Source organism: Cenococcum geophilum (genome assembly GCF_001692895.1).
Source record: "Cenococcum geophilum 1.58 unplaced genomic scaffold K441scaffold_53, whole genome shotgun sequence".
Lineage (NCBI taxonomy): Eukaryota > Fungi > Ascomycota > Dothideomycetes > Gloniales > Gloniaceae > Cenococcum > Cenococcum geophilum.
In genome coordinates, this window is record NW_027137611.1 from 294,765 (window position 1) to 318,747 (window position 23,983).

Consider the following 23,983-nt stretch of genomic DNA (forward strand, 5'->3'; position numbering starts at 1 on the left):
TCTTCCACCGGTTATCCTTGGGGTTCCATATTTCAGCGATGGGGTTGGGCCGTTGCACTCAAGATCGCACATGCTGATGCTGGCTCGTCATCAACAGGAGTTGATAGATATCTCTCAGTTGAGAAATTCCCGGATGATCTCGACTCAATTGATATTGTATCGGGATCTTTGCTTTTCATCTGGGCTGAATCGACCTCACATGATAATCTTGCTTTCAATTTTGCGTGTCGAACAGCTGTTTTAGCAGTTTCCTTCTCTAACATAGGTTAACAGTAGCCCCTTAAATAATTTTGAATACATACCACCTAGGTTCCTCTGCGCTCTGCTATTGTTGAACCAGTTTTTGACTGTAGTCGGCTTCAGAGAAGTGAGTTTCGCAATAGTCGAAACATCTTGAGTGGATGGGTACGGTGAGGATTAAAAATTTTCCTCTAGGATCAATCGGGCCTCTTTGGAAATCCTTGTTGGGGGCGACTTCTTCATTGACGGTAATGATAGGGTCGAAGAATTCATAGTCTGCTCAGGTGATACTTGCTGGGATTTAACATCACATATAGTTTGGTATCCAGGTGATCGGTTTGGGGAAGGTTCCCCAATAGAAACAACCTTTGATGGTGGTGAAGATAGTTGATTGGTTAACTCTGGGGTTGGGTCGTTCAAGGACTGGCCCATCCACAAATCGCCAACAGTCGCGATGTCAAGCAAATCAAGTTGATGCATGGGAACATCATTCTTCAACAAATCCGAGAGACCCAAGTCCGGGGGAGCAGCGGCTGTTAGATCATTTGATGGTGTCGGTCGGAAGTCCATGCGCGGATGTCAGGAAAGAAGAACTCGTGTGTTGATTGATCTATGAAAGAAAAGAGTATATATACATGAGGTAGGTGACGAAACGCTGACGACGATGCTGACGACGACGACCTACATTGTCACTCAGTCGACGCATTGACCCTTGATCGACAGATGGTAACATACCCCCGGGGTAAAAATTACACTAGAACTCTTCGGATTACCTGGGCTGTCGGTGAACATTAGGAGGTCAGTATTGAAAAGGCCAGCGTTAAACCCATTGTCAGTTGTGAGTGAGATATCTGACACTGGAAATTCGTTCTGGTTATCAGGTGAGATAAATTCAGATAAGTCCGAAGGAAGAAGGGCAACATTAGGTGGAGCATCCCGTCTAGGTTAGAACTTTTTCCGGCTGGCCGTTGAGGAGGGTTCATTGTAGTGTAATGATCTCCTGGGTGGATGGTATGAGTGGATGCCAGAGGATAGTGACATGTTGGAGTCCTTGTATGCTTTAAACTGTGTTATAATATGCAAGGCGAGATAAGGGGGCGTGTTTATGCAGCCAAGTCCCACCTATCCTAATTAGACATGACTAGCACACTACATCCAGTTATACACCAGGTATCACAGGTCATGTAAATTTCCCTACAGAGACAAAGGCTTTTATTTGAACTAAACTGAGGATGGAAGTATACAATTATCACTGAAGTATTGAGTACAGGAGCAGAGTAGGTGAGTAATCCACACACATAAGCAAGAACAAGGAATTTTCAGAAGCCACACTAGCAACAACAATACAGAAGCAGTAGTCGTAGCACAGGTATCCGCCCAACGTATTCATCCAGGAAGCTCATTCCAATGGAGAAGACAATGTCTCGAACCATCTAACATAACCTCCAGTCTGAACGATCCGTTGTAAGTAGGGCTGAAAAGATACTCACTCATCGTCAGAGGATTCGTCGCTTTCAGCATTGGCAAGCCATTCCATGAACTTCTCGGCAGACTTGCGAACAGTCTTGCTAGTCGGAAGGTCGACATACTTCTTACTGGCTTTGGAACCCCAACCAGTAAGAACTTCTTCAGAGATGAGGTCATTGAGATAGTACTTCATCAAGATAGCTGAGACCTGAGGGATAAGATTTGGCTTCTCCTTGCCGACGAAACGTTCCGTTCCACCCAGGAAGGCTTTCTCATGACGTTCAGAGGTGATCATCTGTCGACACGTTAGATGGAGCTGTGAAGTAACTGTGGGAACTACGTACCTTCTTGAGCATACCACTACGAGCGTCAATCTGCTTCACGATATTGTTGTCAAAAATGGTTTGGGCAAGGACCGTAAGAGTTTTGTGCTTGGTCTCGATGCCTAGCTCCTTTGCCTTGAGGTAAATGTCGACATCATCGAGTTTGCTGACACCGCCCTTCTCTGCGGCAGCATCTAAGATCCACCTGCCAAAGTGGTCATAGGCACTGCCTTCCCCATTGACGCCATCTTCGTCGTCATCGCCGACAACGAGCGCGCGCTTAAGATCATCGGGAAGCTCCTTGGCACGAGCCTTGACGGCTTCTTCAGAGACGTCAACAGACCATTCCACTTCCTTAGCGTCTTCGACCTCGTTGATATTGCTAGCCTCAGCATTAATACGACGAGTAAGCTCATCGTCGCTCCCAGCTCCGAGCTCGACGTCGCCATTTTCTTCCGCATTATCAGAGTTGCTGTCACCAGGGCTGCCACCGTTGCGGGAGTCTTCGTCGCCATCAGCAGCTCCAGCCTCCTTTTTGGCTCTGCGTTCGGCCTTCTTGGTCGACTTATCCTTCTTTCCCTTCTTGGGCTGATTTTTGAGGATGAAGGAGCTGAGTTTCAAGCGAAGGTCAACGTCAGAGCGTTGACCGCACGCTTTGCAGTCAAGCAAGATACGACCGTCTTTGATATGGACATCGGTTTCAGGGTTCTTGCACTTCTTGCAGAGAACGAACTTGCTGATGAAGCCGTCCAGATAGTCTTGCAGTTTGCCAGCGTCGTGGGCGCCGTTGATGATCCAACGATCATCGTTAGGATTGGTGTTGGTTTGAGCACCAAGCTCGAAACCAAAGTACTTGATGACGTCTGAGATAGACTGTTAGTGGCAAGGATTTCTTAATTCACGGGTCGGGATGCTTACAGGCAGGGGGACGAGCCAGCGACTGAGCCACGCTGCTCAAATTGACAATGACAGTCTTGATACCGTTACCCTTGCCTTCAATCTTAGACTGGAGACGCTCCATTTTGTAGCGGTAGAAGGGATCGGTGACATCCCGGCGGATATTGACGGTAGCCATTGTTGCGGTAGGGGATTATACGACGGATTTACGCGAGAAGCGGTCGGAGTTGGTTTGGGGAAGGTCGAAAGCCGAAGTGGGCCGACAAAGACATGCAGTAAAGGCAATATCTTCAAATTTCGCTGCAGATTTGTGTGCAGAATTTTGGGTTAGGTAGATGGCTAGCCGTTGGTGCAGTGGTAACTACTGCACGGTTTCCGCGTTCTGCGAAATGTTTGCAGCTTGGGCGGCGGGTCGTGTCGGAAAGCGTGACTTTGGCGCGAATACATATACAGCAAATGTTCGATAGCTTGCTGATGGTTGTGTGGTTGTTAGGTGTTGGGTTTGGGTGGCGGATTCGAGCAGGTCGCGGGGACACGGCTCTTATTTGCGGGAGCCTGAAAGGGTGGTGAAGTGCGGGTTTGAGGGCTGGGAGTCTAGGCAGCAAGCCAGAAGGATTTATGCGGTACAGTCGTGAGTCGCTATAGATGAGGAGAGGGTGGAGGAAGAAGAAGTTTTCAGGTGGACGGAGGCCGTGGCGGTTTTAAAGTCGACAGCAAGCTGGGAAGATGAACCGCACTTTCCCGCCGCTAACGCAGCAATCACAGCTTCTGTCCGCCGCCCGTGTCGAAAGACTGCGGGAATAGCTGCGCCCTTGCTATTCTAAGCCCGCTCGCTTTTCTGGAACTCCGCAGTTTGAGGGCAAGGCTGCAGCAGCTCTTCATCTAAATTTCTCCAGCTCCCGGGCTGCTCTTGAGCGCCTTGCCGCCTTGATCGTTTGCGGGGATGCACTCACTACCTTCCAAATTGCGGGCTGTGAACAAATTTGGTAGAACCCACAAAGAAAAAAATTCAAACGTCTAGATCTCGATGCTGCCTGCCAGGCCCAACCCCGACAAGTCCAATGACTAACTAGGTGCTATGCCCAGACGCCGCCAATACTCTCCTATAGGCTGTCCCAATCTTTGCACAAACCCCATTCACACCAGAACACGACTTCTATCGCGCACTCCAAGACATGAAACTCCATGTGGATTACTGCCTCTATCTCGTCACCGACTCCACCGACGCTATCTTGCATGGTCGCGATCTTTGTGATGTTGTGAAGGAAGCCTTGCTAGGAGGAAAGTCATCAAGCATGATGTCTTGACTCCAACTGACAGATAGCTTCAGGCGTAACTGTAGTGCAATATCGGGACAAGACCAGCGATACCGCCACTCTCATTGCAGCCGCTAAAAAGCTGAACTTAATATGCGAAGAAAAGGGTGTTCGGCTACTAATTAATGATCGCGTTGATGTCGCTCTGGCTGTTGGGTGTGCAGGTGTTCATATTGGGCAGGATGATATGGGTATGAATGCCTCGGCCTAAAACAAACCATCAGCCACTCACAGCCCAAATAAGATGTACAGACTGCTCGACAACTCCTGGGGAAGGACAAAATAATCGGAGCAACCGTATCTTCAAAAGAAGAAGCTCTCGAAGCCGCTAGGGCCGGTGCAGATTATTTAGGTATTGGAACTATATTTGCGACGCCTACGTATATCCATCCTCTATTTCCATCTCATTTCCAAGCTCACCGCTACCCAGCAAGAAAGATACAAAGTCTATAATTAGCCTGTCCGGTTTACGGGATATTCTACATTTCTTGGGCAATCACCCGCACCAAGATTGCCAGAACGTCAGCACTGTCTGCATTGGCGGCATCAATGCTTCTAACGTCCAAAATGTGATCTACCAATCTTACGCACCTCTAATAGGTCAAAAGCCTCCAAAGAAACTAGATGGAGTAGCAGTTGTCAGCGCCATTATGGGCGCCGAGGACCCGAGAAAGGCTGCAGAATATCTCTACAGTCTAATCACAGGGTCTCCAGTGTTTACAAGCTTCCAACCGCCCCCTAATATTGCCGATTGGCCAAAGGCGGAACGTGTTAAGGAGCTTTTGGACTCTGTTCCAAAGATCATCAAGAAAGTTAGCGAAGTAAACCCTCTTTGTCATAATATGACCAACCTCGTGGTGCAGAACATAGCTGCAAACGTAGCGTTATCAATGTAAGTTGCAGTATATCCTTCGTCAGCTTTGGGGTTGTTATATTGTATTGTTGTAGCGTGGCTACTTGCTAATTTTCGTTCCCAGAGGTGCTAGTCCCATCATGTCCGACAGTGGCGATGAGGCAGGGGACCTAGCTAAACTTGGTGGAGGCCTCGTCATAAACATGGGCACAGCAACACATGCAGGTATCCAAAACTATCTCGTGGCTCTTCGTGCATACAACCTCCAAGGCGGCCCTGTCGTTCTGGATCCCGTCGGGGCAGGCGCAACCGCCCAACGCCGCGCTGCCATGACTAGTCTCATGGAAGGCGGATATTTCGATTTAATCAAAGGCAACGAAAAAGAAATACTAGCCGTCTCCGGTGCGGGCGGTACCAAGCAACGTGGAGTCGACAGTGGGACCAGCGAAATGTCCTTGCATGAGAAAGCCTTCCTCGTTGCAAAGCTTGCCACACAGGAACGCAATATCGTGCTCATGACGGGTAAGATAGATTTCCTGAGTGACGGTGTCCGCACCTACACAATCCGCAACGGACACCGGTACCTTAGCATGATCACCGGTAGTGGATGCACTCTCGGCACCACTGTCGCTGCCTTCATGGCCGCCCACCTGGAAGACAAACTACTGGCCGCTTTGGCGGGAATTCTCCTCTTCGAGATTGCGGCAGAACGCGCAGCTGTGCGTCTGGATGTGAAAGGCCCTGGCACATTCGTTCCTGCCTGGCTAGACGAACTTTACATATCTCGAATGGAAGTTTTGAACGACAACCTTGAATGGCTGGGTGCCGCCGATGTCTTACCGTGCGTTACGTAGACAAGTTCAGTATCATTCGAAAGTAATGATGATGATGGAGAAAGTAGTAGCCGAGAAAAGACGAAGCCAAGAAAAGAATGTTTTAGTAGTGTAAACATGACCTTGGTGAAATGGAAGAAGACCTCTTCAAGTACTCGGTAGAACGGACTCTGGTGTATTCATTTCATCATAATCAAACTTAATTCAAGGATCCTGAAGACAGCTTTGTATGTTTTTCTAAGAAGTGTTTTAGTATAATAAATGTGCTTTTCAGTGTTTACGTCACCGATAGGTTTCCAAAAGTTTATTTCCTAAATTCTTGACGACATAGGTGAGGAATGGTGGCAATATGTTGCTGGCCACAGTAGTTGCGAGAAAAGACCGATAGGTTGTTTTCGTACACCTCTCATATTCTAGGGGTCGTTCGGTTGCAAGTTCAGATCAGAATGAGGGCTTCAGAATGGAGTTGATCTGGAGCTCCAATCTAATTCTGAGGCGACTGTTCGGTTAAATTCCAGTTCAACCTGACTTCAGCCACAAAGTTTTGATGTTCCTCCGACCGCCCAAAAAACACGCTAAAAGTTACCAAAAAATTGGCAACTTTACCGTATATATAGGTAGAATCTGAACTGAAGGTCTTGGCGTCAGTTTGAAAAGGAGCCTTGAGCTCCTCATTTGAATCTGAAGGCTTCAGATTGCACACGTCCGTGCAACCCGTAGAGCCACAGACGCGTGTCATATCGGGAAGGAACGCGTTCTTTCTGCCGGACTTTCAGTTCAGATTCAATCTGACGCTTCTGCAACCGAGCGACCCCCTACATAAGAAACTCATAAACTTAATTCCTTTCGTCTTCTGGTTAATAGAAGATGCCCTAGATGATATATCGCGAAATGACAAGACATGGTGGTTACTCTTGCATTTGCTTTAGAAACTTGGCCCGGCGATGAAGAATCGTTATAAACTTCCATGCTATGAAAAAAATTCCATCCCGCCCTAAAGCAGGAAAATCGACCACCTGCAAGTGAAACCAGTCGTTCAACAATAATCCGTAGGTAATCTCCATCTACTTTCCTAAGCACCCTCAACCCTCACAACATCTCTAACTACCATCCCTCACTACTCACACATGCGCACATCAATCTTCACCCCGACCTTGCTCAACCTCTCGACGAACTGGTCCCCTAGCATTGCCGGTGTCAACAACCCTCCACCCCTCCTCCCCGCCTCCGTAGCCCCTAAATCCCCTCTCAGCATGACCATCGCAGCCTCCGCCAGCGTCACACCCGTAAGTACATACGCGCTACCACCACACTCAAACCGTGCCAGCGCCCGCTCCCCGCGCTCCGTATCCGCCACCCCGACCGCGCGATAGTGGAAAAAGTCCTCCTTAATTGTATCCCTAGCGGGCCCAGTGCCGGGGAGCGGCAGCCGGCGGCGCAGGAGCGGCGAGAGCAGCGCGCGAGTCGGTGGGAGCGCCAGCAGCGAAAAGCCGAGGACGAAGGCGCAGTGGATCAGCGCGGCGGTGAGGCTGTTCTTCGCGCGCATGTACTCGGTGAAGCGGAAGCGCGGGCCGTAGTTAGCGGTTGGGTCTGGGGATTGCGCGTACAGGCCCCAGCTGCGGTGCGCGATGGCGGTGTCGACGCTCGCCATCAGGCCGTCGGTCAGGGTGCCGAGCTCGGGGACGTGACGGATGCCCAGGAGGCGGTAGAGGAGGCCGGAGTTTGGGGGTGGCGTTGGATTGGTAGGGGCGACGGGGGAGAGGGCGTAGGGCTTCATGGAGGCACTGAGGTGGGAGAGCGAGTAATGGTCGAAGAGGTCGAGCATGGTGGTTGCGGTGCCGCCTGAGATGCCCGACTTGAAGGCGTGGAGGGATACCGTTACGGAGGCGGTTGGGGCGGAGGTGCTGGAGTGGATGTGGCGGGAGAGGATGTAAGCGAGGAGGTCGGCGGGAACGGAGTCGAGACCGCATTCGGGGATCATCTGATGCGTGGTTAGGATACGTGGGCTGTATATGGGAGGGGTTTCTTGGATGTTGGATTGTGAGAAATGGAGGCCGAGAAAGCTGATATGTAATTGAATACAACGGTAAGTAGAATGGTAAAAGAAATAGTCACTATCCCATACGCCGCTGATATGTCCAATCGATTTTTGGTAACCTGGTTGTGCCCTCATGAGTGGCTTCAGGTATTTCGGAGAGTATAAAGGCCTTCTGTGTATTGAGTCGTGAAGGACTTCAGATACTCGCCCACTCACATGGTATGGTGGGGACGACTCAACGAGTGGCCCCTCACCCAGACGCCTTTCGGCAGCGCATGAAATAATAGTGAAAATGAAAGTGGGGTCGGATCAGATTGAAAAGGCGTTGGACATACAATTGTTCCATTCTTTTTGGCAGTTTCGTCATATTTCTCAATCATGTCTTTCAGCCAGGGAACCTCTCCCGTACTGAATAATTAGTGTCAGTATTAATGCCTGGGCTATCAAAGAAGGACCCACCAGTCTAGGTAGTGTGTGCCATTATTGGCACATGCTTCGATAACTGGCTCGCCATACTTCATGTATGGCCCAATTGTCGTGATGACGAGACGGGTCTTCTTAACTAACGCATCAAGTTCGTCCTTCTTCAATTCGCAGATTTCGATGGCTATAAAAATGAGTTTTCATCTTCATCATATGAAAGGGAACAGCATCTGTACATGGTTGTAGGCGGTCAGGGTTCAGCTTCTTCAGTTCCTCAGCACCATCGGCAAGCTTCTTTGAGTTACGACCTGCAATTGCCCATTTCAGGTCAGTGGGCAAATACCGAGCGATATGTTCTGCGGTCATTTTTCCTGTGTACCCATTTGCCCCCAGGAGCACGAGCTCGTATGGGCGTGACGTATCAGCCATTGTATTTCGGGCAAAGGTAGTACCTTTGTGCGATTGATTCTCTTAGGTGAAAGCTAGTTTTGAAAGAAGGTGGCAATTGAAATGTGGCAGGTTACGCAGGCGTTAAAAGGCAATCACGCTCCTGAAATGAGATCATGCCAAGGACAATTGGGAGGCGGGCAAGCATGCACTTTACCTTAGTGGGCTGAATCTGCCCACGGACGAATCTTGCCAGCGACCGTCCATATCAGTAGATACAAGTAGGCAAGGGATATCAGAGCATCAACACGAAGAGTGATATATTAGAAGAGCAGTTCGTAGCAGAGGCTTCCTGCGCCCTATCATCTTGGTGGTGGAGCTGATTCAATTTGGCGCTAGGCTAGATTAATTAGTGCCAAGCCCACAGTCGTGAAGCGAAAATCGCAATCCATTTTCGAATCAACCCGGACAGCGACAGAGACGTCTCACCCCATCATCCCCACGACTCTCCATCCACAGCTGCTAAAATGACCAAGCGCACAAAGAGTGAGTGCCTCCTGCTGGCTCAAACCCTATTTCTTTTGCCTAACGGCTATCGCCCGTTCCTCTTCAACGTCGATGAACCTCCCACAATTACTAACTATTTTACAGAGGTCGGCGTGACCGGAAAGTACGGTACTCGCTATGGCGCATCTCTCCGAAAGCAGGTGAAGAAGATGGAAATCACACAGCACGCCCGATACACATGGTATAGCCACTGCCGTTGACAGGAAGGCCTTCGCTAACTCTGCACCACAAGTACCTTCTGCGGAAAAGTCACAGTCAAGCGCCACTCTGTCGGAATCTGGTCCTGCCGGGCATGCAAAAAGACCGTTGCTGGAGGTGCATGGACTGTCTCGTAAGTCCAGGAAATCGGATTGGAGGCAACGGAAGATGTTGGAATTTTTTCAGAATGGATTGAAGACTAATGCTTGATACCTTCACAGAACACCAGCTGCGGCTGCCACACGATCCACGATCCGTCGGTTGAGAGAGATTGCTGAGGTGTAGGTGGAGTTTGGCAGTACGATTTGAATGCATTGCCTGGGTTTTGTGTTTCCTTTGGGTTCCGGTATTCAAACGACGTGCGGCGACACATATGTCGATAGAACCTCCTCAAAACAATTACCATCGAATCTGGCTCTGTCACGAATCGGAACGAATGCAAATAACTTTGGTTCTAAAGAGCACATGGATGGTGATGGGATGTTGATTATTGAGTCAAGAGACTTTTGCATATCTTACCATAGCAACACTTCGGACCGAGATGCGCGCTCGATCAAACGTCGTCGAGTTGCTGCCTTCCTGCCTTGGTGCCTGTTCGTCAGGCGCTCAACTTGGTCACTAGATTATTAAGAATAAAATTGTCCGTTCTTCCGCTGCGGTCCACGGCCCAGCCTCTGTGTTGGGAAGATCGATTCCATCGATTCCGCGATCCGAGGCTTCCAATAAGCAGCTACTTGGCGCTTTAAATGCATACGTGAGCAAAAAAAGACCCGGCAACCGAGTTGCAATGAAACAGATGAACACGTGGATAGGTCAGTTGTGACAAGGCTTTCGTCGTTGCTTCACATCCCATGTTGCGATGAGTCTATTTGAAACTTTTATTTTGCATCATGCGACTGGGTACCTGTCTCTTAAGGCTAAGCCACTCAGGCAGCCTTCAGCTGTATTATGTACTCGGTTCGTCTCGCTGTCAGGTTGAAGCGGTTGGTCCCTTTTCGTACTAGTGCTAGCTTATCTTGGCTCTATAAAGCGCCGTTTCCCCACTAAGTTGCCTTTCCTCTTCCACTCCACGACTCGGACACGCCACACGAATGCTCAAATACACTCCCAATCTATTCGCCTTCCTTTCCTTTATATACCTTTTCAATGGCCGAGAGCTGCATTGTTTGCCTCGGTGACCTCGCTGGCAATGACACTGATGCTTCTCCAAATTCCCACTCGTCAGTCGTGAACGGCTCGCTTGCTGCTGGTACGAACCACACTGCTAGCAAGCTTCAAGCCGTAACCTCTTACAACCACGAACCCGCCACCGATGACGAAGAGACGATCGCGCATCTTCTACCATGTGGGCACAATCTGCATAATGAATGTTTGAAGCCCTGGGTAGAAAGGGCAAATAGTTGCCCAATATGTCGAGCAAGTTTCAATATTGTAGAGCTGAGCGCTAGGATAGGAGGTAAGTCCCCCACGTTTGATCAAAGAGATAAAAGATCGGGAACTAACAACACAATTCAACAGGGCCTGTCCTTTCTTCCTATACTGTCCAGGACAAGCAACAGGTCGCGGAAGTTGATCCATCTATGATCATTGATGATGAGGATGATTTACTTGAAGATGAGGGCTATGACCCGTGCATGGTCTGCGAGGAATACGGTGATATAACTACGCTGATGGAGTGCAACGGATGCAATTTATTATGCCACGTATTCTGTGCCGGACTGGATTTAATGCCTTCAAGAGGTCCATGGTATTGCCAAAGTTGCCTGGAGAATCCGCAGGTCTTGGCAGAGGCCAGTCGACGTCCCAATCAACCTAGGAACCCGCAGGCCTTTAGCCGCGGCCGAAGACGTAATGCTCCACGACAACCGAATGCTTGGGCACGCGTTTGGCAAACTGTATGGGACAGGCTACATCTCGATCTGGACTTCCCATTCGATGACGATGTGCCACAACCACAACGGACTGAAGCGCAACGACGAGAGTTCCAAGAGTGGGAGAGGCGACTCGAGGTTGCGACAAGAAATGGTGCTGGAAATCGGTTTCGACAGACAGCCACTGCCTTGCTTGAGCCGCATAATCACACAGCCCCCAAAACGCCACGGGACCCAGAATCGCAAGAAGAACTTCGGGCGTGGAATGCTTTCGAGAAAGCTAGGGAACAACTAGAAAGTAGATCATCATCAAGCAATCGTAGAAAGCGGAAATCGCCCACTTCGTCGCCAGCTGAGTCCGAGTCCGTCAGGGAGCCAGAGCGGAAACTGAAACGACCGCGGACTCGCGTTGCCCACGACGTAGGAGAATCTTCAACAGAAGTGATTGCAGAATCATCTACAGCAGCTCGACTGCCGGAACCACGATTGCCGGAACCACGACTGTCGGAACCACGACTGCCAGAACCGCGAAATGCATCACCCTCAAATGGTCCGAGGAATCCTACAGAACCGAACAGTGCTGTCCCGGGCTTCCTTCAATCGCTCTTGAAAGAGGTAGAAGTCACTCCCCAGACAGACGACCACATCGTCGCCCCGGAACCAAAACGCGTTATTATCGATCGTGCATGCTCTCCAAACAACTCATCACCCGGCGGTTCTCCAGCCTATCCCACTCCTCGCGNCATGACACCTCCACCTTTAAATCTCAATCGTCCCATATCACCTCAGCTGCAAGCATCACCAAAACTATCACCAGGCTACTCTCCCGGCTCGCACTTCCCACCCTACTCCCCAGTGGAAGAGGAAATCCGGCCCGGCCGCCAGAAACACACTCAGCAGTCCCATGGCGCGCTCTTTAGCCCGCCACGCTCGAAAGACTCCTCGCCGAACCGCCCAAACATGTCGTACTCGACGAAATCGGAGATACAGCGGATGGTGTCGGCGGCGCTGAAGCCGCTGTATCTGAAACAGGAGGTTACGAAGGACGAATACACGGATATCAATCGCGACGTTAGTCGCATGTTGTACGATAGGGTAGGCGACGCGGGCGCGTTGGCGGACCACCGCACGCGCGAGATGTGGCAGAAGGTCGCGAGCGACGAGGTGGACAGTGCGATTCGGGCACTTAGAGCAGAGACGGTTGGCGCTATTGCTGGATCCAGCTCGTCCTAAGTCCCAACCGTTCCCTAGCTTATTTAGCACAAAATTCATCATTTGCGTTTGGCGCCCTTTGAGGTCATCTTCGTCCGGGTTGGGATAGCAGCTTTTGTACTTTTTTTTAAGGGGAGGTGGAGCTAGGGGCATTTTTTGGAGTATAGCATATGACGCAGTTATATTTTTGGTTTTAACTGGGAGATATTTGGCGCTGCGGACATGGCACTTGGCTGGGCTCTTTCTCCCCCTGGCGGTTAGATACCACGCATACGGGATGCTGGAATACCCATTGATGAGTGTTCTTTTGCTAGGGAAAGGATACTTTGTATTGTAGATCGGCGGGGAATATGAATACGTGGTTCTTTACGTCAAACTACGATAGGTTATGATCTGTACTAGTGGCTTTGAATCAGGGGGTCTTCTTTCTAGGAGTGTGAATGCACTCCGCGAAAGCAGAGTACATAGTGGGCTTCTCTTTCATTGGTCAAACAACGCTCCCCCTGCTCTCTATCCTCTTTTTCCTACATATCATTCGGACCCCAAAGCGCCGTGGTATACCCCTATTGAATCCCAAACGCCTTAATCGCCTCCTCTCTGCTTAACATGGCCCCAGTCCCATGTGCTTCCGCCGTATCACCGCCGTCCCGCTTCTCCGCCTTCCTTTACCTCCTCCCTCCGCACAAGCGTCTGTATTAGCTCTGCCACTCGCCGTGCATCTGCCTCGGTCTTCTCTTCCACAACGCTCTTGCCTAGCGTGTCGAGCTGCCCGAACAGCCATAGCTCTTGCATTTGACGCGTTAGGCTGAGCAGGTCTTCGGCCGCGCGGATCTGGGGATAGGGAAGCGTGGTTAGTGGGATTGGTGGGCTTGAAAACTCGGTATAAGCTGAGAGATGAGGTGAGAGTACATAGGGCGTGGAATTGGGGGGGGAATACGGAAGCGGGAATGGCGGATGCAGAGAGTGGATGGCGTGGAATGGACACCGAGGAATGGGCTTACTAGCGCGGCTGTCTCATCCTTCATATGCAGTGCATTGTACGATGTGGTGTTGTAGTCTGTCCGCTCGATGGCGGCGGTCGCGACGAGGTTCTCAAAGCGCGAGATTAAGTTGTTGCGGAGCTTGTCGATGTAGGCTGGGAGAAAGGTTTAGCTTGCTTGCATGCAGGAGAAGCGATTGGCGGGGAGGCAGAGAGGAATTGGCATAGCGGAGGGAGAGGAAAGAGTTAGAGACTTACCTGTTAGGCTGGCCGTGTCGCGGAAAGAGGGGTCCATGGCTGGTGGGAAGAGTTGGTGCCTGAGGTGCGGAAATAGCCTGTCTCGTATCACGGCTGGATGAATAATTAGCGGGAAGGTCCGAGCAGAGGAAAAGAAGCTGCTATGCAGCTTGACTGACGCAAGGTAGACACAGCTCTCGTGTTGAAGTCGCCCATGCACAAAATATGCCAGGGCTGCTATCGATAAGGCCAGTAACTTTCTTTCGCCAGGACTCAAAGCATTAACCGTCTCAGCTGCATTAGTGGACACGTAACATCCCGTTCAGCCTCCCAGAGACCCGCCGCCACGAAACTACCCATCTGCACGTCCTCTGCCGGCCCTCTTAAATCCTGTTTCCTGGTCTCCCAACATGCCCGGGCCCCCTTGTCACAGGTTTCACACTATTCACACCCGCCCGGAACGGAGGTCAACGGCGCCAGCCGGATAGTACGATCCTAGCGGCCCCATTTAGGGTGTGAGTCGTGGACCGCAGTTTAGGCGTTCTGAGATCGCAGCGGGCAAAACGGCTTTTTTCTGTAGCGTGCGTGAACTGGGAGACATAGATTTTTTTAGCTGCTTACGACATATCGATATCGTCATATTGCGTTAAAAGCTTCCCGTGCTCGGTGTTTCTATCGTGGCCCCCGGGAGACAGCGTTGGGCAACGCTTTTGAGGGGGTATTTAGAGGGATACCCCTCTTTTTGGGCTTGTTGAAGTGAGCTGATCCCAGTGGTGATGACTGCTGCTAAGGCTGGCTCAATGCTGGGATCCCAGGCGTATGGTTGCGCTTTTGTTTTGATTTGAAAATTGGTGGCGTGTCACGGTGAGCTGCAGATTGAGCAGCAATCAGCTGGAGCATGACTCTCGCCTCACCGGTGATCCTTCTGTTATCTTTATGCTAAAGACACGCTCGGTTGCTTAGCGCTCACCTGTTATGTAGAGGTAGGAGTTGAGCCGAATGCTATATCGTACATTAGCTCATTGGAATATTTGTTATCTTAGGTGTGGACTGTCTAACTACATTCCCAATAGATCCTCCGCATGGCACTAAAACCACATAACTTCCTAGCTCAATGCGAACGCCAATATGTGCGTAGAAATGGAAGATCCCTCTCCACCTAAACGCTGAGGGCAGCATCACTGATAAAAGAAAAAGAGTAAAGACTCCTCTCTATACCGCCTAAAACCAGACCGCTTAACAAAAGAAATTTGAACCCTAAAAGGCACGTGCTCAGAGGATGTACATACAAGGCAGTTCAGAGCTTGTCTATAAACTCAAAGAAATTCGTGAGTCAGGTAAAGATTCGAGTCAGGTATTTGAACACCAAAAGTTCAGGCTCCAGGAACGAACCAGTTGGAACGGTGATCAACGCACGGAGACTATATTACGCCTCCCAAACCAACTCCTTTTTAAAGTCTTTCTAGATACTGTAGGTGGTGGTGTGACAGCCGGCGTTTGGATAGGTAGCAAGCTTGGGCCGCTTGAAGAATAATGTCCTTTCGCTTTTTCCGTAGACGAAGCCGATTCTTTGTTACCATCCGGTGAAGTGATCTCTATGATGGGACTCTTTGAATTGGATTCGGAAGATTCGGTTTTGGTTTCCCGGCTAACGGTGGGTTTCATTTCAAGCGCTTCTACGGACCATTAGTGAGATACATGAGATGATTATAGACGAGGTGACTTACGGAACGATGTGCTTGAGTGCGTTGAGTTCTTTGAACTCTCCGCATTCTCACCCTCTTCTTCTGTGAAGATTATTAGCAACCGGTCGTCACAATTTGTTGGGGCTATCGAACCTTCTTCGGTTGACGTGTTAGATAGAGGACTTCTTTTCATCGCCATTGACGAGCTACCACTGGCATGGGTGAAATACGGCCGGTTTCTCGGAGGAGGGACGTATCCGCTGTAGGCGTATGGAGAGGGCGATTGGTAGCTTGAGCGTCTCTGTTTAGTTATGACCGAGTCGGTGGACAGATCGCTTTCTGTCCGGTGGATATGCCCTCTAGAGGCCATTGCTGGTTCACTACTCGTTCGGACGAAGTTACTTTTCCCACTCAGGTCACTCTTTCTCCGATGCGCAGCGGAGATTTTAGCTCTCGACTCCTCCGCAGTCCAGCTAGTTGGGGCGCATGACAGTGCATCTTGTGCGGCGTGAGTGGGGATATGTTTGTACCTCGTCGGTGGCTTGGGATCTGCTTGTGCTTGGGACGATGCTCGTTTGTGCTGCTCGGCAGCCTTTTTGGCATTCTTGACTTTAGAGAAGATGGACATTATTGTATTGGGTAGGGATGGGGTTTTGAAATCGGCTGTGGGAGAACGGGCACCTGTTAAATGATCGCCGGTGGTGACCCGCAGTGGTGGGTAAGGCAATAGAGACAACTCGTAGCCGGAAAATGATAGGTTTCGAAGAGCGAGGAGGTTTCACAATGTGGTCGCCTCAATTAACGACTGTCTTGCCTAGGCGTTAAAAGTTGGTGCCTTTAAAGACAGTGGATAAGTTTCCGCGCGTGCAAAGTCCAGAACAGAATCCTTGCTTCTCATTTAAGGCGGGAGAGCTGAAATGAGGATAGGCAGTATGTAAGTGTCGGGTAGAATAATTGATGGTTTAATGGAAGGAAAAGAATGGGGAAGGCCCAGTTACATATGTAATTCAACAGGTTAATAGCAGATTCTGAGAGTAGCGCCTCTCCGCCGCTTTTGAAAGTTGAAGCGATAAAGAGAACTAGGGTACCACTGTCAAAATACCCAGCAGAATCCATGGTGTCTGTGAGGTCAGCCCTCAAGCCGTCCGCCCGCTCCGTTCCTGGCGGGCTTGGTTTAGTGCTCCCTAGGATGTGCCATCTCGGGAAGACAAGACATAGACGTGCGTTTGCACCTTGATTTAGACGCGGCTGATATTTTCTGGATCTGCTATGGTCAGAGCTTCTCCTCTTTTCGGCTAGTCAGGACGCCCCTGTTGCACCGAAACAATCCTTGGGGACCACGAAAGCCATTAAATTACATTACCGTCACACTTCCAGAAAAGGTCTCCGACCTGGTCCGCCACGCGGTCGGCTGCTGCGTGCATGACCTGTAAATCACCTTCCCCCAAGAGTGTGGGGCTTTTCCTGCGTTCGGGGATAAACTCCATCAATTCTGGGGGTGACAGCTTCTGAGCATTTGAAGTTACACAAATTTCTAATACAAGAGTCGGTATTGGGCCCCAAGGCCATGTATGGACTTCAAGAGAACAAACATGGAAACATTATTGCGTCTCACAACCACGGGGTTGGCTAGTAAACTCGCGCCAGCGCGGGACGATAGCCTCAGTGGCACGGATATTCTTGCGTATACTACAAGCATTATACATCTCAGCTCCCAGAGCTTCTGATCTAGAATACCTACCAGGAACGGAAGCCACATTCTCTTCCAAGTACCTCATTGGTTTGGTATACGATCCCGAGAATGCTGGTAGTGTACTGCCAGTCCTGGATCATGTCCCAGTAGATTGGTGGGCGCGTGGGAGGATCCTGGAAGTTCTGATCTGGAACCCAGGGTTCCTAACGCGTTTGGGATGTTCGAATGTAGGTTGACAGTTATGGCGTGGCCACGGATCCACTGAAGCTTCCGTTCCACAACGCGGCTTGCGCACTTGAATAAGCTATGTGAGGTGCCTCTAGGATGATTACTTCTTCAGCTACAGCGGCAATATTGCCAATGTCAGAGGTTTCGGTGCCGTTGTAGACATAGGATTGTCAACAATCTCCCGGTTGGAAGCAAACTCTCTGCGAGTTGAAGGCCTCCGAATTTATTTATTGCAATCAGAAAAATTCATCGCGGGCGGCTAAGCAGCCTATCCAGCATCGCGAAAGCATTTTAAGGACAGTGACGATGAAAATTCTCTCCGGGTTATCAATTAGGTGTGCAGAGCCGATAACGAGGTGGAAGGGCCTATCACAGGAGCCGACAATAGGTACATGCGCACAGAAGTCTCTTATTGCTCTCACTCACGGGTTGGGCGTAGGAATCCTCGCTAGCCAATGCGAATTCTCGAGCATCGTCAACACCTCACAGGTGCTTGCGCTTGGATACAGCGCTGAGATGCATCAGTTGCGCGAGATGCAATCAAACGCAGACGCGAGGATGGCGATCTGGAATAGTCGGGTAAGGCGCGGGTGAGCGAGCAGCGAGTCTGGCGTATTTCATCATCTGCCCTGCTTCAACACCGACCATCTTGGCCCGCAGTCGACGCCGGAAGGCTTGCCTCGCCTCGGAGTTCCCTCCATCGTCACTGCAGTATCCCGTTGCGCGTGCCTTGCCAGCTCTCCAACGCCTGGTGTGCTATACTCTGCCGCCGTTTCGCCCCCATTTTGCTCATGTGCCAGTCCTGTCCTCGCCGAAGTCTTATCGATTATCTCATCTCTTAGCGCCCCTAAAGGGTACAGGCCAGCCATCGCGGCTCCGGCAGACTTGCTGCAAAACACGACGCGACCATCCCGAACCATCGTCGATCCGTCGAAACTTCAACAGAAACCAGCCCGAATACGGGCCTCATTCACCCTTCCTATTGCGCCTATCGCAGCGCTGAGTCGCCATCGCCTGCGCTGTGCACCTTTGTTGCACTCGGCTGCTCCAACCTCTCCCTATCGTCATCCAACTGCGCGCTTTCACACGACCGCCGAGACACTCCCTCACACCGCCTTGGGTTTTAGTTTTTACACTCAGATTCTGCGCCGACCCCAGGACTCGCCGTCCTCGCTCCGGAGGGTCTCATCACCCAAGCCGGAGTGGCGGGAGTACACACCTTCACTATTATGGCCCAGGCCGCTGCTCCGGCAAACGATCGCAAACGCGTAAAAGTATACGAGCTCAAGAATAACGACTGGTTTGATCGAGGGACAGGGTTCTGTACAGGCCGTCTCGTCAATGTGAGTATCGTGTTGTGTTGTGTTGTGTCGTGTTGTGTTGGCGTCGCCTGCGGACAACGTGCCACGCGCGACGACGACATCATCCACTCACCATACTGTATCTTCATACTGATACGCCTTTTTCCGATAGGATGAAGCGAGAATATGTGTCCATTCCGAGGACGAGCCTGAACGAAAACTTCTAGAGACGAAGATCTCGAAAGACGATGGCTATCAGAAACAACAGGGTATGATAGGATGCCCAAATCATGCGCAATACCTGCTGATGGAATAGGGACAGATACGCTCATTGTATGGACCGAACAAAATGGGACAGATATGGCTTTGAGTTTCCAGGAAGCGGAAGGTTGTGGGGCCATATGGTAGGATTTGCGAGGCAGTCTCTGATAACAGAGCCCAGATGTTGATATCGGTTTAGGGAATTCGTCAGTGAAGTTCAAACACGTTTAGCACAGCTTGCGGGGCCTGGTAAGTCCTGGTTCCCTACACACGCCCAAAACGGGGCTATCGCACTCCAAATGCTAATCCAGACATGCTGCAGATGATGGACTTTCCGACGATGTCATCGAGAATTTGCATTCCATAATGCTACCACCTCCAGAGCTTGGGAATCTGCTGGATGTAGAGAACATGATGCGCGCAGCCAATAACTCTCCAGCTGGCCGGGACGCTCTAGCAAAGTTCATCGTAGGAGCTGACTATATTACAAAGCTCGTTCCCTTAGTAGAAGTTGCCGAGGATCTGGAAAGCCTATCAGACCTCCACCGACTGTGCAATATCATGAAGATGCTCATCCTGCTCAATGATACCGCAATAATCGAATATGTGGTCACGGACGACGTGATTCTGGGGGTAGTAGGTGCATTAGAATGTAAAGATGTCCTGTGAAGCCAAAGTACCAAACTCGTTGACTAACATACTTACTAGACGACCCCGACTTTCCCTGCCATAAAGCAAATCACCGGCAATACCTTTCTGATGAATCGAGATTCAAAGAGGTTGTAAAGATAGAAGACCCTGGGGTGAAAAGAAAGATCCACTATACATATCGACTACAGTATCTAAAAGACGTGGTGCTAGCCCGTATTCTCGATGACCCTACATTCTCTGTCCTAAACTCACTGATTTTCTTTCACCAAGTCGATATTGTCCAGCATCTCCAGGCGAATGCAGCATTTTTAAAGGAGTTATTTGGCATTTTTGGTGCACAGGAACAGGATCTTAATAGGAAAAAGGACGCGGTCCTGTTCATCCAACAGTGCTGCGCCGTTGCAAAAAGCCTCCAGGCCAACGCTCGCGCGACGTTATACCAGAATTTCATCCAGAATGATCTTTTGGAAGTCATTAAGTTCGCACTCCAGCATCAAGATGCATCAGTGCGCGTAGCTGGTACAGACATCCTCGTAGCTTTGATCGATCATGACGCCTTGATGGTACGGGGATACATCTTCAAAGCCATTAATGACAAAACGAAACCCCTCACGGATACTCTCATTGAACTCCTCTTGGTGGAAGTCGACCTCGGTGTCAAGGCGCAGATGGCGGATGCTATCAAGGTGTTGCTTGACCCGAATGCAAATTCGGCATCGATTGAAGCAATTGGGCGAACAAACAGCGACCTTTTAGCCAAGTTCAGGGGTGGCGTTCCATCGATACCACAAACAGATCCATTTATCCAAAACTTCTACGACGAATCAGCAAAGAAGCTTTTCCAACCTTTGAAAGATTTAGAGGGCCAGAAATCTAGTAAGCAGCATCTTCACATAACCATATTGATATACTGACCCCAAAATCTATAGTGGACGATCTCACAATTCAAGAAGTTTCTCTATATTCACACCTTGTAGAAGTCCTCTGCTTTTTCATCCGCCAGCACTCCTTCCGCAGTAAATACTTCATCCTCTCCGAGGGCCTTGCATCCCGAGTTGCTCAGCTTATGCTTTGCCCTGAAAAGCACCTCAAACTGAGTAATTCATCCCCCCCCCTCATTGAAAGTCATCACTAACACATGATTTAGCGGCACTAAAATATTTCCGCACATGCATTGGTTTACATGATGAATTTCATAATCGCCAAATAATCCAAAATCGCCTCTTCGATCCCATACTCAACATCCTTTTCGAAACCATGCCACGCGACAACCTCCTAAATTCTGCTTGCCTCGAGCTCTTTGAATTCATTAAACGCGAGAACATTAAGGCTATCATTGTCCATCTTGTTGAAACGTACCGCGAGAAACTGCAGGCAATAACATATGTGGATACGTTCCAGAACCTGATACTTCGATACGACCAGATGCACGAGCCACCAACTACCCAGGAACTTGACAATTCCTTTACAAGCCAAGAAAGTGACACACAAACCCGAAATGCTGGCATTGTCAATGGCGGGCGGTGGCAAGGCTTGAAGGACACAGACGCGGAAGAGGAAGCATACTTCAACGGCTCAGACAATGATGACGACGACGAAGCACTTCCAAATGCTGTTAAACCCGTAGTCAATGGAGCATCCCCAGTCCGGCCTCTTGTCAATTACCCCGACGATGAAGCAGAAGAGGACGTCATGGATATTTTAACCGCCAGCGCACCTACAGTTCCACCCGTACAGTCATCAACAGCCTCGGCCTCCTCTCAGACTCAAAACCAAGAATCACCCACGACAAGCCCCGTATCTCGGGATCAGACACCACAGCCTACAACGCCAACCCCCACGCCACCGGAAAGGTTATCGGAAAAGCGCCGCCGTGAAGACGACGAAGAGGATGAGCTCGCAAAGATTACCACACAAGGTCCGAAGCGACGGAGCTCATCGGTCAGCAGCAACGCTAGTACGACAAGCACACACAGCCACATGCTTCGAAGAGGCAAAAGAAACATCAATTCAGGCAAAGATGGCGGGGGGGCCCCCAAGAAAATGGCGATTTCCATAGGTTTGAAAAGCGGAGGTGCCGAAGGGGCAGGAGACGGTGAATAGGGGCGTTGAGAATTTTCCGTTTAGAGTGGTGAGAGATACCCTGGACGGGACAAGGTGTATGAATTGGTCTGGGCTGAAACCGGGAGTGGACTGGGTGCAAGAGGCGTTTTGCTTAAGTGGTGGGCGCGTGTCTGAGGATGACAGGGCTTCACGGCACCTTCGTGTTCTTTGCTTCTTTCTCTGCCGTACGGGCAGTTTTGAGTGTATCATATCGATCCTTCAACATATTGGGCGGGGATCTGATTTACATGGTTTGCATGTAACTGCGGATGGGTGAGCAGGCGATCTATAAAAGCCGGTTCGATGTCAGTATCTTATGCTTTTCAGATTGGTTAGTTCGGATTGGTGGGTGGAGGCCTATATTAGGTATTTACGCCGAAAATATGTGTCATGCATAATAGTCTTGCCGCTGCTGCGAACATCTGTTCCGTGAAATCTGATAACCGATGTCTCAAAATATGGGCGCTTATACGTGGCTAACACCTGATACCGCAGCTTTCGTAACAGCGGGGTATGACGTTCAAGGCGGCCCGGTCACGTTCCAACGCGTTTCAACCCCAACCTTTCCGCAGAATCTGCCCCGCGTCCCGCTCTCTCCACTCCACCACACCACCCACAATGACCAGCACCGCACACCCCACAATGCCTCCGCCCCCGAAGCCCCTCCTCCCATTCACCCTCATCCTCGCTGCCACGCCCTCCCTCGGCATTGGCCGCGCCGGCAGCCTCCCCTGGTCCTCTCACAGAGCAGACATGGCATACTTTGCGCGTGTCACGCGGCGCTTGCCAAAATCAGCGCCTCCGCTGCAGGGCAAGAAGCTGAAGAATGTGGTCATTATGGGGCGCAAGACGTGGGACAGCATTCCGCCGAAGTTCAGACCACTAAAGGGACGGATTAATGTTGTGGTGTCGCGGCAGGAGGGCGCGCTAGGACCGGAAGATGGCAAGGGTGAGGGGGAGGTGGCGGTTAGGGCGGGGAGCTTGGAGAGTGCGATTGAGCTGCTTGAGAGTGTGAAAAAGGGTACTGTAACGACTCCGGCTACAGCAGAAGTGGAAGGGTCTGCGGCGGCGCGGACGCAGCTGCAGAGGGCGCGGGAGGCGCTTGCGCCGCTTGAGATTGGGCATGTGTTTGTGATTGGTGGGAACAGTATTTATAAAGCTGCGTTGGAGCTGCCACAGATGCGGAGGGTGCTGTTGACAAAGATCGAGAAGGAATATGAATGCGATACATTCTTTCCACTGAATATAGAAGGGGAGGAGGGGAAGAACCTAGGGTGGGTTAGGAAGTCGAAGAAAGAGCTAGAGGAGTTCGTAGGAGAAGAGATTGGAGATGGGTTGGAGGATGGTGGGGTAGGGTTCGAGTTTTGCATGTTTGAGAGGGAGGGTGTAGAACAGTGATGTCAGCGGTTAGGTTAGGTTACAAAAATGAGGCCAAAACCGATCCAAAATTCGGATTTAGGCTACTAACCAGTTATGTAACCGGTTAAACCAGATCAACCGGATAAAATATATAGATTTTGGAGTAATATAGTGTATAAAGCGGTAAAGGTGCTTAAGGAAGGTACGGAGGAGTTGTATAAAGTAATAAAATAGTATATAGAGATCCTATAAAGCTTGCAGGACGTCAGCAGTGATATTAGNNATCAATNAGCAAATTANAACGTCGTACTTACTATCGCGAGTCTTGGCACNGTGTTAAACGACGATTAGTNNTCAATTATAAAACAATNAGGGCAGTATATGGGCAGTAATAAGGGTAACGCGATAAGGGCAGTAGTAAGGGTAGTAATAATAAAGGCGACGCGTTATGGGCGACGTGATATAGGCGACGCGATAGGGATAACGCGGTTAGGAATAACCACCTTAACTTTATTAACTCTATTAAATTAACTACATTTAATCGATCTGATTATCTACAAAGCCTTAAACGGATTAACTCGGGCGTTGCTATACGGCAATTTTAAGCCAATAGACGAGGCTTGGCTCCCTTAGGTAACGTTCGCCCTTACCTAAATCCTTACCACTAAGGCCTTACTGGTTCCTGGTTACCTAGTTATCGCTAAAGCTTCAAAACCGATCCAGATTAAGCCAATAAAATCGTCTAACCGGTTAGGCTTTGAATTTTGGTATAACCAAACCGATCCAATAAAGTAACCTAACCAGTGACATCACTGGTGTAGAATGATAAGGTATGATATTCCTGTAAATCACTTTCATCTA

At 50.0% G+C, this 23,983-nt stretch overlaps 9 protein-coding genes across 9 annotated transcripts; 5 read left to right on the plus strand and 4 right to left on the minus strand.

Annotated features, from left to right (window-relative positions):
* Positions 1 to 1,726: 1,726 nt before the first annotated feature.
* Positions 1,727 to 3,105, minus strand: K441DRAFT_582482 (putative eukaryotic translation initiation factor 5; the record flags this gene model as incomplete). The annotated part of the gene is made up of 3 exons (XM_067644461.1): positions 1,727 to 2,002; positions 2,052 to 2,893; positions 2,949 to 3,105. The coding sequence occupies 3 exons, from the start codon at positions 3,103 to 3,105 to the stop codon at positions 1,727 to 1,729; spliced, it is 1,275 nt and encodes a 424-aa protein (XP_067499260.1).
* A 963-nt stretch (positions 3,106 to 4,068) lies between these two features.
* Positions 4,069 to 6,381, plus strand: K441DRAFT_667101 (TMP-TENI-domain-containing protein). Its single transcript, XM_067649765.1, has 5 exons — positions 4,069 to 4,208; positions 4,258 to 4,434; positions 4,488 to 4,623; positions 4,674 to 5,135; positions 5,221 to 6,381. Exons 1-5 carry the CDS (start codon positions 4,103 to 4,105, stop codon positions 5,948 to 5,950), a joined length of 1,611 nt encoding a protein of 536 aa, XP_067499261.1. The 5' UTR covers positions 4,069 to 4,102; the 3' UTR covers positions 5,951 to 6,381.
* Positions 6,382 to 6,690: 309 nt separating this feature from the next.
* Positions 6,691 to 9,132, minus strand: K441DRAFT_699560 (uncharacterized protein). The gene is made up of 4 exons (XM_067653168.1): positions 8,627 to 9,132; positions 8,427 to 8,574; positions 8,303 to 8,375; positions 6,691 to 7,910 (listed from the first exon to the last, which is right to left on the minus strand). Exons 1-4 carry the CDS (start codon positions 8,817 to 8,819, stop codon positions 7,047 to 7,049), a joined length of 1,278 nt encoding a protein of 425 aa, XP_067499262.1. The 5' UTR covers positions 8,820 to 9,132; the 3' UTR covers positions 6,691 to 7,046.
* K441DRAFT_268920 (uncharacterized protein) lies at positions 9,030 to 9,860 on the plus strand. The gene is made up of 4 exons (XM_067640864.1): positions 9,030 to 9,111; positions 9,177 to 9,525; positions 9,577 to 9,675; positions 9,764 to 9,860. Exons 2-4 carry the CDS (start codon positions 9,305 to 9,307, stop codon positions 9,825 to 9,827), a joined length of 384 nt encoding a protein of 127 aa, XP_067499263.1. The 5' UTR covers positions 9,030 to 9,111; positions 9,177 to 9,304; the 3' UTR covers positions 9,828 to 9,860.
* A 511-nt stretch (positions 9,861 to 10,371) lies between these two features.
* On the plus strand, positions 10,372 to 12,830 carry K441DRAFT_268922 (uncharacterized protein). The gene is made up of 2 exons (XM_067640865.1): positions 10,372 to 10,998; positions 11,061 to 12,830. The coding sequence occupies exons 1-2, from the start codon at positions 10,689 to 10,691 to the stop codon at positions 12,644 to 12,646; spliced, it is 1,896 nt and encodes a 631-aa protein (XP_067499264.1). The 5' UTR covers positions 10,372 to 10,688; the 3' UTR covers positions 12,647 to 12,830.
* Positions 12,831 to 13,261: 431 nt separating this feature from the next.
* On the minus strand, positions 13,262 to 13,899 carry K441DRAFT_680815 (uncharacterized protein; the record flags this gene model as incomplete). Its single annotated transcript, XM_067651404.1, has 3 exons — positions 13,262 to 13,456; positions 13,627 to 13,760; positions 13,863 to 13,899. The coding sequence occupies 3 exons, from the start codon at positions 13,897 to 13,899 to the stop codon at positions 13,262 to 13,264; spliced, it is 366 nt and encodes a 121-aa protein (XP_067499265.1).
* A 1,235-nt stretch (positions 13,900 to 15,134) lies between these two features.
* Positions 15,135 to 16,287, minus strand: K441DRAFT_268887 (uncharacterized protein). The gene is made up of 3 exons (XM_067640863.1): positions 15,680 to 16,287; positions 15,569 to 15,628; positions 15,135 to 15,517 (listed from the first exon to the last, which is right to left on the minus strand). Exons 1-3 carry the CDS (start codon positions 16,152 to 16,154, stop codon positions 15,249 to 15,251), a joined length of 804 nt encoding a protein of 267 aa, XP_067499266.1. The 5' UTR covers positions 16,155 to 16,287; the 3' UTR covers positions 15,135 to 15,248.
* Positions 16,288 to 18,676: 2,389 nt separating this feature from the next.
* Positions 18,677 to 22,167, plus strand: K441DRAFT_618900 (DUF625-domain-containing protein; the record flags this gene model as incomplete). The annotated part of the gene is made up of 8 exons (XM_067645849.1): positions 18,677 to 18,799; positions 18,921 to 19,017; positions 19,071 to 19,152; positions 19,209 to 19,258; positions 19,332 to 19,661; positions 19,718 to 20,536; positions 20,590 to 20,757; positions 20,808 to 22,167. The coding sequence occupies 8 exons, from the start codon at positions 18,677 to 18,679 to the stop codon at positions 21,761 to 21,763; spliced, it is 2,625 nt and encodes an 874-aa protein (XP_067499267.1). The 3' UTR covers positions 21,764 to 22,167.
* A 170-nt stretch (positions 22,168 to 22,337) lies between these two features.
* On the plus strand, positions 22,338 to 23,387 carry K441DRAFT_667107 (uncharacterized protein). The gene has a single exon (XM_067649766.1). The coding sequence runs from the start codon at positions 22,406 to 22,408 to the stop codon at positions 23,159 to 23,161; it is 756 nt and encodes a 251-aa protein (XP_067499268.1). The 5' UTR covers positions 22,338 to 22,405; the 3' UTR covers positions 23,162 to 23,387.
* The last annotated feature ends 596 nt before the right edge of the window (positions 23,388 to 23,983 follow it).